This window comes from Bactrocera dorsalis, chromosome 2 (assembly GCF_023373825.1).
Source record: "Bactrocera dorsalis isolate Fly_Bdor chromosome 2, ASM2337382v1, whole genome shotgun sequence".
Lineage (NCBI taxonomy): Eukaryota > Metazoa > Arthropoda > Insecta > Diptera > Tephritidae > Bactrocera > Bactrocera dorsalis.
Window position 1 is genome coordinate 69,113,691 of NC_064304.1, and position 18,772 is coordinate 69,132,462.

An 18,772-nucleotide genomic window follows, 5' to 3' on the forward strand; every position below is an offset into this window, starting at 1 on the left:
TGCTCAAGAGCACTCTCTGCTGCATCACTGAGTTTATCAGCGATACAAAATACTGAGTGCTGAAACCTGAGATGAGAAAAAGAAACTTAGCGCTCTTGTGAGGAGTATTATTTTGAGGTGCACGTACGTTTGAGGTAAATATTAGAGCGAAAAGATAAGATAAGTATTAAAGAGAAATATTCTAGAAGAGCACTCTTTCGTTTGAACTCACAATTGAGGAAATCAAAATTTATTGCTCCTCAATTGTGTTGTACTGAGGAGGAAGATAGAAATTTTACTCCTCAGTGATGAGTATTTGCGAACTCTGCCCTATGGTACACCAGAATTTTTTTAATCTTATATAAAAGGCCACACATTATCAAACGTCTGAGCTACATCTAGAAATACTGCTGAACAGTACTCCCTGGGCTCAAATGCTTACTTATTTCGTTAGTATATTTATTTACTTATTTCTATTTACTTGCTCTATTGTACCATGTTTCGCACGAAATCCGAATTGATGCGTTGGTATTGTTGATGTATATATCGTGCAGGAAAGAGACATCTTTGATAGAAATACTTTTTCAAATATTTTAGAAAAACAGGGTAAAAAAATACTTGGCCTGTATTAAGACGGCTGTATTAAGTTTTTTTCAGCAAAGAGAGCACCTCTACAGCAATAATTGGTAACTCAATTAGCATTTTTAGGGGTAATATTATCATGTGCCGGCGACGTTTTTGTTTTAAGTTCTTTTATGATTCAAATAATTTCAGAAGATGAAGTCTTAAAAGACTAGAGCGACTTTTAGCTGTGTTGGGTAAGATTGACAGCTTAAAGTTGTTCTTTGGCAAATTAGGTTAAAATACATTTTCTAGTTTATTTGCAAAACAATTAGCCGTTTTCTCGTCACTTCGAGCACAATTTCCACCCAAGTCTCGTATAGGCATGACGGAGTTAATTGGTGGCTTCATGGACTTTTGGGCTTTCCAGAGGGAATTATAGATGGTTTGAATTTAGACAAAGCTTCCTTATATACATTTCGGTGTCGAATCCTTCCTCACTTTGAAGCGCTTTTTTTAATTTACGTAGAGCAGATTTCAATTGAAGCTGGATGAAGGTAATTGCTATTCGATCGTTATCGATTGAGGAATCGGGTACGCCTTCTCCTGGCGTTATACTTTTACTGTCATTCGGCAGGCTAGAGAAGTGTTCCCTCCATAATTTTAGTATGCTCTGGGAATCGCTCACTAGATCACCTTTGGGGGTTCTACAAGAGTATGCTCCGGTCTTGAAACCTTCTGTTAGCCACATTTTTTCGTAGAATTTTTGAACATTACCCCTGTCGATCAGCTTGTCAAGCTCTTCATAGTCACTCATTTCGGCCTCTTGGCTGCAAGAAGGTAGTGGTCCGAGTCGAGGTTAAGACCTCGGAGCGTACGCACATCTAAAACGCTGGAGACGTGTCTTCCATCTATCACAGCATGATCGATATGGCTGGTGGTTTTTCGATCCGGAGACAGGCAGGTGGCTTGATGAATTTTCTTATGCTGAAATCTAGTACTACAGATAACCATATTTTGGGCCCCGGCGAAGTCGATCACCACAACCCATTTGGGGATGTTTCATCGTGGAGTCTGAATTTACCGACCGTTGAGCCGAAGATACCTTCTTTGCCCTTTCGTTCATTCACTGAGGTAAATGACAGTACTCGGCGATGGAGTCTCTCAGCCACCATGAATCCCACACCAAATTTGCGCTCATTTATATGGCCACTGTAGTAAATGCCACAAGAACCTATTCGCTTCAGCCCTTGTCCCGTCCATCGCATTTCTTGGACGGCGGTGAAATTTCGGAAAATGTCAGCTATCACTCTAACGAGGACATCAACCAGCTGGACAGCGGCACCTTCCCAATTAAGGGACCGGACATTCCAGGTGCATGCTCTCAAATCGTAATCCTTAATACGTTTGTCATGGTTGTCATCAAAAGGGGGGTATATCATCCGGGGCTGGTTGTTATTGTTCATTGGAGCGTTTTGTTACGAGGCATCCCAAACCCAAAGCACAACCGAGCGGAGAGAATGTTTCGCTTTCTAACCTTAGCTCGCCTTCAAACGGATGTTCTCTTACCCAAAGGATAATTTGTCAAAGACCGGAAGCCATATGTGAAAGAATCGTTTCTGGCTACTCCCAAATGAATGGCAAACAGAGAACTTTCCTCACTTGAGTGAACTTCAACACATGACTCCATCCTCCATATAAACTGCGGTTTGTCCGTGTTTTAATAGTCCGTCACCATTGCCAGAAACGAAGATATGAAACTTTATTAAATCATCTACTTGTTGAATTGATAAATATTTCAAAAGTGCTCCTAAACAACCTGCAGAAGCAGATCGAGTAATGTCTTCTGAATGTCCTATCATATTCAGAAGAGTAGCGCTTAATGGTTGTTTTAAATATTCAGACTTTTTCCTCCAACCAAACATAACATAGTATGGACGGCTCGTCATTATATTTTATCCCATTATGAATTTCATTAAAATTCGAATCAGGCCGTGAATGTATGATAACCAATTCGGATATTGCTTGTCCAGCTATCATGTGAACACATCTATTCAAGTCATGTAAAGCCCTAAAATTTTAATTTTTTTTTGTAATATCTTTTTATTTATTGGAACTGCCTTTTGTTTTAAAAGCCTAACAATTAGTTATAAAATCTTAAATCTATTTAAAAACTAGAAAAGCTCAAGCAAGTGAGTAACATGCTTACAGTTTTCTTCCTTCACATTTATACGCTAGTCATTCTTCGACAGACCTTAAGTGCTCGGCTAATCTTCTTGATGCTATTATGTGGCATTTGTTAGCTAAAGCTGTGTCATCTGCAAAAGTTGTAGTTAATACATTATTAGCTGTTGGAAGATCTGCTGTATATATGATGTATAGGGCCTAAACCACTGCCCTGTGGTACACCAGCCCTTATCTGTCTTTCATCAGATATGAAATCTCCCTCATTTACCATAAATTGTCTATTTTTTAAATAAGACTCCAATGTTTTATACAATTATAAGGTAAATTTTTTTTATCTTATATATAAGTCCTTCATGCCACACCTTATCAAACGCCTGAGCCACGTTTAGAAATATAGATGAACAGTACTTTCTTTGTTTCGTGGAGGAAAGGAGACATCTTTGATAGTAACACTTTTCAAATATTTTAGAAAGACAAGGTAGAAGACTGTTTCGTTTGTATGAACGGCTGTGTTAAATCTTTTCCAGGTTTTTCTATCTAGACAATCTGTGACTTTTTCCATGAAATTGGATAGTATCCGAGACTCAGAATTGTATTGAAGAGCATAGAAAACCCTTTTACAGCAATATTTAGAAACACAATTAACTTTTTTGGGGTAATATGTATTATCATGTCCTGGTGACATTTGTGGGTTTTTTCTTTGGGAAATTAGGCTGAAATACCTTTTCTAGGTGTTTTCCAAAACAATAAGCTTTTTCCTCGTCAATTCGAGCCCAATTTCCACTCGTATAGGCATGTTGGAGTCAATTGGTGGCTTCATGGACTTTTGGGCTTTCCAAAAGGAATTTTGCTTGTTTGAATTTGGACACAGCTTCTTTATATACATTTCAGTGTTGAATTCTTCCTCACGTTTAAGTGCTCTTTTTAATTTACGTACAGGTGATTTTAATTGAAGCCGAGTAGAGGGGCAACGATTTATCTGCCATTCTCGTCTTGCACGCCTTTTTTCATTTACAAGCTTTTCTATTTCTCCATTAGAGATTTTTCTGCATCCGATTGACTGGTGGTGTCAAATGTCAAGGTTTGCTTTAACCATGGCAGTAGATCTTCAAATAAAGATTCAACTATGTCATGGTAGTAGATCAAATGAAGATTAACCTATTCCATGAACCATAGCTCCTAAAGCTCTGGGAGAAATTGCTCTAACCTCCGGCACGGGATCAATCAGAGATATCTTTAGACCAGGAATTTTATTAGATAAACATGGCACTTTTGATAGGTAAGAGAGTACAATTACTTATGATTCGAGCTGCCATTTTCGCGGCTAAGTAGATTTATCTATGAATGTTGCATCTATAATATGTAAAATTTGTTTTTAAATAAACTGTCAAACTCTTTGAAATATTTTTTGATGGATCTTCTAAAACTGTCAACAATATAGGAAAGATAGCTTGAATATTGACCTTGAGTGCATCAGCACGGCTTCCTGATGAGTCACCAAGTACTTCGATTAATTTTGGAACTATGTTAGGTAAATTCTATCCAAATTGCTTGGGTTTGCAAAATGCCATTACTCCCAGAATTCAAACGATGCTGTCTTTGTTTGCAAGTGACCTTCATCTAAAGCATTCTAAATACTTGACCAATGAAAGGCTCAAATAAACGTCCAGGGATTCTACATTATACTTTAAAAGCAAAAAGTGTGCCTTCCTGTGATTTTTAATTTTTTTTTTTCTTGTATACAATGTGCTTTCTAAAGTAAGCAGGACTTTTTGAATCTAGCGCCCCTTGGTGGCGCCATCTATATGTCGACTGATGCGTTTGAATCTGTTATCTTTATTGATTGTCCAGTAAGACCTTTCATAGATTGGAAGTGAAGTTATTGCGTTTTAAGCGTCAGTATGCTTGTGTTATCGGTGCGAAAATGAGCTTCGAACAAAGAGCCATCATTAAATTTTATTTTAAAATTGGTAAAACTTTTACCGAAACGTTTAAATTGATGAAACAAGTTTATGGCGGTGATTGCCTTTCCCGTAGCAAAGTGCAAGAGTGGTTTCAACATTTTCATAGTGGCCGTGAGGACATAAATAACGATCAACATGTGGGCCAATCAAAATCCGTAATCACCGAAAATTCTATCGAAACTCTGCGTGAATTCATCAAATGGAATTGAACATTTCTAAAAGATCGATTTATGGCATTTTAACCGAACATTTGGGCTTACGAAAGGTGTGTGCACGGTTTGTGCCACACAAATAAACTGACGACCAAAAATTGCTCAGAATCCAACATTCGAAGGATGATTATTTGACCAAAAATCACATTTTAGCCATTAACCACTCTCCGTATCCACCTGAGAAGACACCGTGCGACTTCTTCCTTTTCGGAAAAATTCATTTGCCCATGAAAGAAAAGCGTTATGCAGATGTAGAGGTCATTCAAAAGGCTTTTACCGGCATACTGGCCATACCGGCCAACGAGCTGAAACACTCGTTCGACATGCTGCATTTGAAGCAGAAGAAGACTATTTTGAATAAAATAAATTGATTTAGCAGAAAAAACCATTTGTTCTGTTTTTGTTTTTTTTTTTGTTTACTTTGGAACGCACCTTGTATATGTCGCTATTTTAGCATTGTTTCAATGACAAAACTACCGAGCCTTTCACAATGTCTACCATTCCATAAGTTTCACCGCTCCTCTTTCCATACTTATCGGATTTTATTAGTTGTTATTCGAATATACTCAATATAAAGAGAAAAATCTTTAGCGAAGGCTTATCAAATACATATGTATATTCATCTTTCACATATATGGCAATATCTGTTCTCTCCGTTAGTTATATATAACTCTATATTCATATTTATTCTCCGCATTTGTGACAATATCGTAACTATCTCTAGTGGTTTCTTTTAGATATAACCCCATTCTCTTAGTCTCACTAAGTCGACGATTTTGTGGTTACTTACTTTACATGTACATAGTGGGAGTTTAATTTTACTTTCCAATGCATTTAAGCCTATCGTCTTTGAACTAAATCAAATCAAAAGATAGTTTTAATCATAATTTTACAATTACGTCATCTCGTTTATCTTTTATTATATATATCCAAAATGCAGACAATAACTTAACAATATTTTTTTTTATTTCGAAATTAATTAATCATTTACAGTACATAAAACAAAATAATTTCGAAAAACTTTAGTAGGCCGTATTCATACTTTCAATTCAATATTGTATCATCAAATTCTTCATCTTTATCAATAGCTTGTACAGCGACCTTACGCAAGACTTTGTTCACAACTTCATTTAAGGAATCCCTTGCACCAACTTCTAAAAGTTGACAAACATAACTAAAAGTAGTATCGTTTTCACGGAGATGCAAAATTGAAACTAAAGCAATCTCGGAATTAGACTTTACATAGCCATTTTTTTCTTTGGTACCGTTAACTAGCATTGGTACGAGCTGTTTAATAACATCTGGGCTCATCTTATCTATAGCTAACGTTTTTGCCAAGTAATTACAACTTTTAGCAACAATCTGTTTTATTTCGTTGCTTTTGTGATTCATAGCCCTTGTAAAGCATGAAACTATTATTGGAGAGAACATAATATTATTCGACATATAAAAGTGCAACAAGCACGTCATTGCGCGAACACCACTGCTTGCAATATTTATTTTATCTGATGCAATACTGGAAGTAATAAATTCAATCAACTTGGGCTCATATTTCGAAATAATAATCGTAGAAGGACTTTCTTTTAATGCCACAAACAAAACTGCGGTTCGTCCGTGTTTTAATAGTCCGTCACCATTTCCAGCAACGAGGATTTGAAGTTCTAATAAATCATCTACTTGTTGAATTGATAAATATTTCAAAAGTGCTCCCAAACAACCTGCAGAAGCAGATCGAGTAATGTCTTCTGAATGTCCTATCATATTCAGAAGAGTAACGCTTAATTGTTGTTTTAAACATTCAGACATTTTTCCTCCAGCCAAATTAATACTTAAACGTATTGCCGCTAACATAGTTTCTCGCACGGACGGATCGTCATTCGATTTTATCCCATTATGAATTTCATTAAAAATCGAATCAGGCCTTGAATGTATGATAACCAATTCGGATATTGCTTGTCCAGCTTTCATGCGAACACTTCTATTCGAGTCATGTAAAGCCTTCAGAAATGTTGTTTGTAACTGTGGTAAAAATTGTTTCAACATGACTCCAACTTTTCTCAATAAAATAGCTAACGTTTCCAGTACAGCTGCTTTGACACCTGCATTAAAACGATCTCCTAGAATTCGAATTAGCGGCCCAGTTATTTGAACAACAGATGGCTGTAAAGACTGAGCACTTGTTAGAGAAATAATTTCACCTAATCCTTCAGCAGCATTTTCTTTAACATCTGGCATTCCATTTAAAATTGCTTCTCGAAACACGGGAAGTAGAGGTGTAATTCCTTTTGGAAGGCAAAAGCCCGGCATCTCGGAACCTCTAATTTCGCTCGAAGCAAATCGAACAGCTTGTCTTACGTCACACACTAGAGAAATTTGTTGGGTTGAATCCAAAGTTTTCACAACTGAGTTTAATGCATCCCATGAATTTTGTAAAATGTCGCGATTAGAATCAGCCATTAGGCGTAATAAACAGCGTAACAATTGTGGAACATATTGAGAATAATCTCCTGGAGTGTGTGTACAGAATACACAAAGTAAACTCGACGCCGATTTTCTTATATTTATGCTATCAGATTTTGCTGACATCATTAGAGTGTCGACAATTGTTCGAACACCGATTTCGTCTGTAACTGACAGTATTACTGCTTGACAATAATCTAATTCTTGGTACTCATAGGCAGTGCCTTGTGCATCGGAAAGTGCATGTAATAAAGCATCTAAAATTTTTGGAAGATACTTTGTTAATGCATCCCCCGCTACTGAAACTAATATGGAAAGGGCTTTTGTATTTACAGGAGGTGCTGTTAGTTGGGGAACAAGATATGGCAATACCACTCGAGATTTAATTGTCATGACTTGGCGAAGGCCATCTAATGTATACTCTGCAACGGTTGGATCAGGATCGTTCAACCCCTCAAGCATTGAAGGTAAAATATCGTCTAAAGCACGAGAGCCAACAGTTGAATGTAAAGATTCAAAAGTTTTTGCCGCCGCTCCTCTCACCTCAGGTAAAGGATCCGATAAAGCTCTTCTTACTGTTGGAACTAGACTGTTAACAAACGACAATACCATTTCTTTAGAAGTTGAGGACATTATTTCTGATAGGCCAATGCAGACTCCTTGGCGTTGATCAGGATGTTCTGAATTAAGTCCTTTCTCTAATATTGGTATTATTTCGGGAAGTACTCTCTCTCCCAATTTTCTCACCAAATCTCCTAACGTTCGCGCAGCAACTTGACGTTTATCATAGCTAGTGCTTGCCAAACATCCTAAAAGTAAACTAAATAATGTAGGCAAGATTTCTCTTAGTGTGCGTGGCGTGTTTGTTACTACAACTTTCCAAACGTGTAGTGATGCTTGTCGTACCATCAGTGATACATCACTCCGACCCATATAAAGACCTGAAAGGACTCTGTTTCGTCTCTCTTCGCCTAAAAATCTTATTATGGCAGTATGAGACTGTTCAGTTCCAAAATTATCATCTTCACTTGCTGTTTCTGTAGTCATTTTCCCAGATACGCCTGATATTCTGTATAGCAAGTCTCCTAATAATTGAACAGAACTAAACCGTATTCTCCAGTTGTTATCAAATAAACCCTTTTCTAGTTCAGGAAGAAGAAGCATCACAGCAGATTCGGCATACAAATTCACTATGCGTTGCCCAGCTTTTAATGCGGTGTCTCGAACATATTCATTCTCATCAGCTAATGCTTTTAATATAGGATTAATTATTTGGCCAATATAAGGAGTAAAATCGTTAGGGAAAGGCCCTGGCATATATATAAACATCATTATATATCCATCTTTTACATGTGGGGCAATGTCTGTTCTCTCCGCTGTTGTAATAATATCAGGCATTAATTGATGTAACTTTTGCACTCCTAAACCACCAACAACTTCGGCAAGACCTTGAGCTGCTCCACTGCGATCGACACTACTAGATTCTGATGTCAAGGTTTGCATCAACCATGGTAGTAGATCTTCAAATGAAGATTCACCTATTCCACGAACCATAGCTCCTAATGCTCTGGCAGAAATTGCTCTAACCTCCGGCACGGGATCAAGCAGAGACATCTTTAGACCAGGAATTATATTAGGTAAATATGGCACTAAATCCTTTTGATCGGTAAGGGAATACATATTACCTATGATTTGAGCTGCCATTTTTCGAGTTTCGGTAGATCTATCCATGAAAGCTCGCTCAACCACAGGCATTATTAGGGCCAAAGATGGTGCATCTATAAAATGTACAAATTTTGTTTGAAGTAAACTGTGCAAACAATTTGAAGTATTTTTTGATGGATCTTCTAAAGCTGTCAACAATATGGGAACGATAGCTTGAATTTCGGGATTTTTTATTACGGATCCTATGACTTTGAGTGCATCAGCACCAGCTTCCTGCACTTTAGTATGTGAGTCACCAAGTACTTCGATTAGTTTTGGAACTATATTAGGTAAACATGATGACAATTGCTTGGGTGCACAAAAGGCCATAGCTCCCAGAAGTTCAACCGAAGCTGTCTTCGTTCGCCAGGAATCTTCATCTAACGCATTAAGTAAAGATGGAAGAACAAGTTTAACTCCATGTGCGGAAAGTTTGCCCATAACTACTTTTGCCGTATCATCAGCCGCTTGCCTAACGTATTGAGAAGAGTCTCCAAAACATTGCAATAGATGAGGTAGTACATGAACAATGTAAGGCTCAAATAAACGTCCAAGCGTTGTACATAATACTTCAAAAGCAAAAAGTGCACCTTCCCGTGATTTATAATTTTTTTTTTCTTGTATAAATGTCGTTAGTTTTGACATTATATCGAATTGTTTCAATGACAAAATTCCCAAGCCTTTTACAATGCCCGCAATTCCATAAGCTGCACCCCTCCGCTCTCCATACTTATCAGATTTTATTAGCTGTTGCAATAATTTTTTTATAATTTCAGGAGCTTTCTCTTTTACCGATGAAACTAAATGTGGTAAGCAATTAGCCACAGCTTCCTGTACTTGTTGAGAAGGTGTTGACAGAGCTGAAATTAATCTTCGCACTATTGGTTCAATTCGAGTATCATCAGCTTCTAAGTGTCGAGCTAATGATCCCATTAAAATGACCACAGCTTGTCTAACGTTATCGTAGCTTTGTGATTTCGGTGCTTTGTCTAAAAAGTCTTCGAAAACAGGTAACAAATTGACTATAGTTTCTTTTCCATGACAATCCACTATGCAAAGGGCAGAGGCAAGCATTTCTTTCTGGACAGTTTCATTACGATCTCTAAATCCTTGCGCTACCATAAATTGCATAATTTCGTTAACGTCGTCGATATCAAAAAATTTCGAAACTTGTGATATTGATATTGAAATTCCTCTTCGAGGCTGCCATTGATCTATAGCAGGAAAAATTTCTCGATCGAATTGATCCAATTTAGGAGGAATCATGGTCAGTTTTTCTCTGTATATATCGAGTAAGGATTTTACTGTTTTTTTTACCTGTTGATGGTTAGTGGAGAGTAATTGCACTAGAGATGCAGAAGCAGCTTTTTGTATGCATAGCTCCTTATGTGTAACAAGCAAAAGTACATCATCTAATTCAGGTGGTGCAAATTTAGCCGCTTCCCACAAATCTGAAGCTAATATGCGATTTTCATCCGAGGTATCATATATAGCAATCCATAATAGAAGTTTCAAACGAGAAATTAAATTTTGGTGCATTTCACTGTTAATCAAAATAACTTTTTTAATAATTTTTAGAACCCTCAATGCAACTTCTCTTACTGACTCTTTGCTGTTTTCCAATGAATTTAAAAATAGCTCTATCTCATCGTCAGTAGCATATGCGCAGTAATCTTCGCCAGAACTTAAGTTTGCCACTTCCAAAATTGCAGCTACGGCTTGTGTTTGAACTCTTCCTTCGTAAATATTTATCAAATTGAGTAATAATTTCGACATTTCTAAACGAGGCATGTACTTAGGATGATTGTAGTCTGTAACTTCACCAAACACCGTAAAGCCTCTAATTTGAGCATGACTTTCAATCAATTGAACACCAATCAACAACAATTCTTCGCTGTTCGCTACGAAATTTGTCGCAAACGCTCGTTTTAAAAACTCAAATGTATATGTGAATGTAGGGGCACTAAATGGAGTGTTTGATGCATTTTCACCTTCATCAGTATGACGGTGTAGTAAGATTTTATTAATGTTAAATAAAATACTTTTGATGATCTCGTTCATATCATTTGTTATCCATTCATTTGGTAGATCTAACCGTGGGTTTTCTAGACGTAAAGTCATTATAGCAATATCTCTACCCAATTCGAAACTATCTTCAAAGCATGCTTCTCGTAATTTGAAATAAAGTTTTGCCAACGATTCTCCTGCGATTGGACATGAAAGTAACTTTAATAGTTGCATTAATAACTTATGAAAATGTAATGAAACTGCTTTAGGATTTCCTGCGAATGCCGCCTCTAACATAGATATGGCACTTTTTAACTTTTTATTAAGAAGGCCAACACGTTCTTTCGTATAATTTTCTTTTTCAATTTGATTTTTAATAGCCTCTTGCTGTTTTTGTGAAAGTTCTGATAGGTTTGTTTTGCCCTTATATCGTTTTTTCTCACTTTCACTACTGATTGTTTTTTCATTTTGATGTTTGTTTTCTCGTCCGTGTCCAGTTGTACCATATATATCACTTTTAACAGCTTTCTCATCGGACATCTCTTGTTTTGGTGTTAAATATATATAGTATTCCTCTTCAGTAATATCACTACTTTCGACACATATTAAATCCGTTATAATTTTTTGCATTAGTATTGGTAATAATTTCCCAGGACTTAGTCGAATAATTGTAGAAATGGAGTTTTCATAGGCTTTTTTCAATTGAAATTTATCTATTATTATATTTGTAATTTCTTTAGCATTAACCGAAACAAATATTTCTGGATCAAAATTAAACTTGCTTTTTAAAATAGTTTCCCACAAAACCGAGTTGTTACAAAACACACCAGGGTGGTGGCATATAAGTAGAGCCTGCAAAGCTAGTTTTTTAGCTTCACCAGGAATTTGTTCAAAATTACATATACTTTGCATTATTTCTACTAAAATATTTGAAGTAGCAAGGTTTTCTTCATGATAACCATCATAATCGGTACTAAATTTAATATTATCTAACTGATTTTCTAGTTCGACCATAATATTATTAATATAATCTACACACTCGATTGCATTCATCAATCTTGGGAGTAAACTCAGAGTATATGTTCTCAGCTTTTCGGAATTTGAAATTAAATTATAAACTATAGCCTTGAATAGAACATTCAATGAACCTTTGAGTTTATCAGAGTATTGCGTTAATAATTTTTCAGCCATCAATGATACGTAGCATAATGTTTCAGGGGGTGCAGCTGCCATGAATCGTTCGGAAAAAAATATCAGCTTATTCATGTCAAATATAGTGTTCCAAAAACTTCCAAATAAGGGATCACTAGTTATTGTAATTGTTTGTATAATGATGCAAGTAGCGCAAACCGATTCACATACAAGTGAAATTTGAAGAGGACTTTGTAATCCTTTCTCTACTATTTTTATAAGTAGGGGTGTCAAATTGAGATCATGGTGTAATTTTGCATTGTTAAGACCAGCTAAAAACCATTGAAGATATGATATTCTTACTGTTTGCGTAGTCGTTTTTAGATCCAACCCCCTTTTAAAGATATCGATGATTGATTTTGGTAATTCACCAATAAATTTTAACATCCACAAGCTAAACATATCCAAGGTGCAGCAAATAACCCTTTCTTGAATTTCAGTCTGTAACGCCTTCGAAAAAAGTTCCATAGCGAGATGTAATACAATTGGTGTTTCCTTGTCAGAAATTCCGTTGCAACTTAAGTATCCCGCGCCCTACAAAGAAATATTTTTTTCAGAGGATATAGTTATTAAAAGTTTTTAAAGAAATTATAAAAGCAGTGTTGTAATAATGAAATTTTAAAAACACGAACTAAGAATTCAATAACATTTAAAAGAAATTGTTTGGTATTTCTACGAATGTTTATATAGTAAACTATTTTATTTTTTTAATATATACAAATTTCTCTGCGCCAACTACCGTGGGATAAGCCTCCTCAACATCGCGTATAAGGTTCTATCGAGCGTATTGTGTGAAAGATTAAAGCCCACCGCCAACAAACTGATTTGACCTTATCAGTGTGGCTTTAAACTTGGCTAATCAACAACAGACCAGATATTCACCATGCGCCAAATTTTGAAAAAGATCCTTGAAAGGAGAATCGACACACACCACATCATCGTAGGTTTCAAAGCTGCCTTCGTCAGCACGAAAAGAAACTGCTTTTATGCCTCGATGTCTGAATTTGGTATCCCCGCAAAACGAATACGGCTGCATAAACTGACGATGAGCAATACCAAAAGCTCCGTCAGGATCGAGAAGGACCGAGCCGTTCGATACCAAACGTGCGACTTCTTCAATCTGCTGCTGGAGAAAATTATTCGAGCTGCAGAACTTAATCGAGCTGGTACAATCTTTTATACGAGTGTACAGCTGCTGGCGTATGGCGATGATATTGATATCAAACTCAATAAGTTACTCATTATTCCCATCCTGCTATATGGTGCAGAGGCCTGGACGATGACAACAAGAAAGATGCGAAAGATTTATGGTCCTTTGCGCGTTGGTCATGGCGAATATCGCATTCGATGGAACGATGAGCTGTATGAGATATACGACGACATTGACATAGTTCAGCGAATTAATAGACAGCGGCTACGTTGGCTAGATCATTTTGTCCGAATGGACGAAAACACTCCAGCTCTAAAAGTATTCGACGCAGCATACGCCAGCAGAGGAAGAGGGAGACCTCCAAGGGGAAGGAAGGAAGGGCTTCGCTTGGAATATCCAATTGGCGCCACGTAGCGAAAAGAAGAAACGACTTGAGCGCTCTTGTATTGTAGCCGAGTTATAAACGCGTAAGCGGTGTCTACGCCAATAAAGAAGAAGAAGGTATGAGGGCAGAGCTAATTTAAATTTTCATGTGCTTCCAAGAAGGTCCCCGATCAGCGATGAGACCCATTCCTGATTGTAAACAAGCAAAATTGTTGCATTTGGAACGAATAACGACTTGAAGAGATTCAAGAGCTGCCATTTGATCTAGAAAAAACAATGGTTTGGTGTGGTTTGTAGACCAGTAAAATCATAGATCCATATTTCATCAAAAATGATGTTGGTGAAAACGTAACCATCAATAGCGACCTTTATCGTGCAATGATAACGGACTATTTGACGACGCCATTTCCCACTTTACTTCAATCAATGGATTTATTGAGAGAACACTTCGGTGAGCATATAATTTCACGTTTTAAACCGGACGGTTGGCCACCAAGATCATGTGATTTGACACCGTGAGATTATGTAAAGTCTAAAGTCTATGCGGTCAATGCCGCTTCGATTAAGGTTTTGGATCGAAATATTACGTGTGTCATTCGCCAATGCTCGAAAGAGTCATGGAAAATTGAATTGAGTTTTTTGAATTTTATTTAAAAACAAACCAAAAATATTTTTACCATCCATTTCTTTATGGTGTTTTTATTAATATCTTAAGAATACAGAAAAAAAAAGTTTACAAAAAAATATTAAAAATTAAAATAATTAGAGGGGGGGAGAGACAGGTGTAAAAAAAATGGCGCATCCTGGTGACATTGTTCCTGACTCTCCTAGTGGTCTGAAAAACAAAATCAAAAGAAATTCTTAATCAGTAAGGATGCTGTTATAGTCCCTACCTCAGGAAACACGGAATTTTTTTTTTTTTGAAAAATGGCGACTGCCTGAAAATAAAAATTCTTTTTTACGCATTTTTTTGAAATACCTGAATTTTTTTAAATATTAAAAACAAAGGATTAAGGATTATATAAAGGTAAAGGATTATATAAAGAAGGTTCACACAAAATTTTAAGTAAATCGGTTGTATAGAACTTGAGATAATGCCGGTACTGTGTGGAAAAAAGTAGTTTCGAGAAAAACGCGTTTAAAAAAGCGAGTCTACCTACCTACCGGGCGAGGTACTGCGTCACTAAAGTAATTGTAGCTCTTAAAATAACTTTAAGTTTTAAAAATCCTTTGGGGGATATGTTCTTAAGGGTCTAAACTTTAAATATATGAAAAAAAATCGAATTTTTCAAAATTCTAGAGTAGAATACCCCCTTAAAAAAGCAACTTTGCTCTCATCAATCCACAGCATATTCCGCCATTTTGTAGATGACCAATTGCAATGTTCTTTCGCGCCACGTGAGTCTTTTACGATTTGTAAAAGCAACACCTACAATCTAATCTTTTAAGATGCTTGATAATACATATCTCTGTCTTTTAATATTGTCTTTTTATTTAATTTTGCCCCATGATTTTCGGCATTATCATTGTAATTTTTAAAATTTTATATTACTGTGTAACTGTATCCCACTATTACCATGATTCCCGGTAGGTTCTGTCTTGTTTCCAAATATCTATCCCTACCATAATAAACCCGACTGTTGACTTGGCGATACGGTATGTGCTAAAAAACTCTTTATATAAAGTGTTGCATTCAGGGTTTTCATTTACTAGCGTAGCAGTAAAATTTCAAGAATTATTGCTATGCTATCGCTACTGCTCTCACTTGTCGGGAGCCACAGCAGAGCCATAGCATAGCAATGTAAAAGTATGTGCTCTGCTCTGCTCCGATTTTTGTTAGGTAAAAAACTATAGCTGTAGCGAGAGCAAAAAATGAAGTGCTGTGCTCTGCTCTGTCGTAGCGCTAGCAAAAAATTGGGAGCGGTAGTAGAGCAGAGCTAATGAAAATTTTTATTTGTTTTTTCTTTTTTTGCTATTTTCTGTCATAATATTTGAATTAATTGAATAATTCAACCAAAAAAATGTTATGCAAATCATTTTGGCACTTGTTGCGTCAAGTGACTTTATAAATGTAAAATCAAATATCTTAAGGAATAAATTAATAAAATGAATTAGAAAATAATTGAATAAATTAAAAAATGTTTTTTATATTATGTAAAATATTTACCATTTTTATATTACCAAAAAAGTCATCTATTACAAATATATTACAATACTCAATTACTTTGAATTTTCGAGATTAATTTTAACTGCATATACTTTCTCCTTTTTTATATACATATTTACCAGTAGTTTAAAATGTTAGGTTAAGTTTTAGGCTAAACCATGAAATTCTGGTAATAGTTGATTAATTTTTTTTTTACAAAAGCTATCCGTGAAGTTTTATTTTTTCAATTCTAACCGTGGAGGAAGGAGTCATGTGTAGAAGTTTACGAAAGTGAGAGAAGTTGTCTGATTTCCAGGACGATGTGACCAAAGATGCCTTCTATGAGTTTGGAGCGCACCTACGAGAGCTGTCAACGCCACGTTGTCAAAATCCCGCCTCAGAAAACGCACGTCAACAAAAAAGAAGAAGGTTTGACGTCGAGAAGCTGCAATCACACAAAACATTTGAACGATTTTTTACTCGACTTGCACTCCTGCTCCTCTTCTCTCCTCTGGGGGCACTCGTCAGCAACTCGTTAGAAGGGAACTGTGGGACCGCATTTCAAGCTTCTTACATACAGCTAAAAATGAATACATTGGTTCTCGGAAAAGACAAAAGAACAGCTGGTACGTGTCGAAGGGGAGAGAAAACAGACTGCATACCTCGCAACGTTACGATCGACCACAACACGCGCGGGAGGAAAGAGAGACGTATTTGCAGACAGAAAAAGAAAGAGGCCAAAATTCGTGAGTATGAAGAGCTTGACAAGCTGGTCGACAGGGGTAATGCTCGAAAATTCTACGAAAAAATGCGGTGGCTAACATATGGTTTCAACACCGGAGCATACTCTTGTAGAACCCCCAAAGGTGCTGAATGGCAATGAAAGTATAACGCCAGGGGAAGGCGAACCCAATTTCCCAATCGATGGCATAGTAGCAGACGTTCCATTGCCTAACCACAAAGAAGTTCGAATAGCAATTACCCACCTGAAGAACAACAAATCGGCGGGGGCCGATGAATTGCCGGCTAAGCTATTCAAACACGGCGGCAAAGAAGTGATAAGGAGCACGCATCAGGTTATTTGTAAAATATGGTCGGACGAAAGCTTGCTCAACGATTGGAATTTAAGTGTTCTCTGCCGAATCCACCAAAAGGGAGACCCCAGAATCTGCGCCAATTACTGTGGGATAAGCCTCCTCAGTCCTTCGATACCAAACGAGATTTCAGACAAGGCGATTTTCTTTCGTGCGACTTCTTCAACCTACTTCTGGAGAAAATAATTCGAGATGCAGAACTAAACCGAGAAGGTACAATCTTCTATAAGAGTGCACAGTTGCTGGCGTATGCTGATGATATTGATATCATTGGCCTCAACAGCCGCGCTGTTAGTTCTGCTTTCTCCAGAATGGATAATGCAGCGATGCAAATGGGTCTGGTAGTGAACGAGCGCAAGACGAAATATCTCCTGTCACCAAACAAACTGTCGTCGCACATGACAGTCATAACTTCGAAGTTGTAAATAATTTCGTCTATTATTGGAACCAGAATCAACACCAACAACAACGTCAGCCTCGAAATCCAACGCAGGATATCTCTTTTCAACTCGATGCAGAACCTGTATGGGGAAACAGAGGAAAACCTCCACTCTATTGGAAAGACCAGGTGCAGGTTAAAAATCGATTTTCAGTAGTCGAACTGGATTAAGAATCGGTTCTTGACATTCGAAAAATCGATTATTTTACGAGAAAACTCGATTCTCGAGTATAATCGGGATCGAGTTTACCATCCCTACTGGCAGCCATCGGGGCACATATAAAACCCCCGCACAATAACCACCACAAAAAACAATGATTTTTTTTCCATGTAATTTATATGGAAAACAGAAAATTTGAAAGAGGGACCTCTTAATATTAATATTAAGAGCTCATCTTTTGAGTGACTTTTTTTTACACATTTTCGAAAGTTTTGAACCTGTTTTTCAGTTGAAAAAAAAGGTTGCCTCAGAATGGCACACTCTAATGTTTATATTTTAAAGCGCATAACATGAGATGCTTAAGTAAGCCTTAAGCAAGTAAGGCTATATTTTTAAAAACATACAAAGAAACCAAACGAAACCATCAATGGAGAACGGTATCAACTTCAATTAATGTGATTGAGCCGAGTGCTACGCGAAAAGTGGCCTCAATGCGAGGAGAAGCACGAAAAACTGATTCTGTTGCATGACTACGATCGGCTTCCACCTTGACAGTTTTACCGTAATAGTAGCCGTGTTTTGCCAAAAAGATAATTCATTTATAAGCATTTCCTCACAATAAAATTTCATTTTCATAAAAAAAAAACCAGCGGCAAATTAGTTGTACACCTAATGATATATTTTCATATTAAAAGTGATTCTCAATTATTAAAGGAGAAAACATAACAAAAACAAAGCAGAATGCAATTATTATTATTTGATTCATGGAAGCTTATAGAGACATGACCAGTCAAAAGTTATTATAATTTAACGTTATGGCAAAAATTTAACTTTATTATAGAGATAAATTTGACATTATGGTTCAAAAATGATTTCGGCAAGAGCCCGGGGCGACTGACTCGCATAAATTCCAATCAAGGAGACTACTTTCGTCCACTTTTTGCAGCGATTCAAGTGAAGATCGTTCTGTTTCAATTCTTGCGCGTGTAGGAGTTTGTGAGCCCGCAAACCAATATCCTTTTTTGTTTTTAATAAATGGTAAATAATTAATTCCTTTATATTTTAGCTTCCAACTAAGCTAAGTGTTTTTTTTCGACACAATCGACTAGAGCGGCATGTGTCTAAAAGATTTCT

At 36.7% G+C, this 18,772-nt stretch overlaps 1 protein-coding gene across 2 annotated transcripts in view; it reads right to left on the reverse strand.

The window, feature by feature from the left end:
• Positions 1-5,778: 5,778 nt before the first annotated feature.
• Positions 5,779-18,772, reverse strand: part of LOC105222108 (eIF-2-alpha kinase activator GCN1) — a 57,712-nt gene continuing 44,718 nt past the window's right edge. For both annotated transcript variants that reach the window (XM_049449821.1, XM_049449822.1), the window contains one exon: positions 5,779-12,799. In XM_049449821.1, the coding sequence (XP_049305778.1) occupies positions 5,948-12,799 (6,852 nt within the window). In that variant the 3' untranslated portion in view covers positions 5,779-5,947. The remainder of the gene's footprint in view (positions 12,800-18,772) is intronic.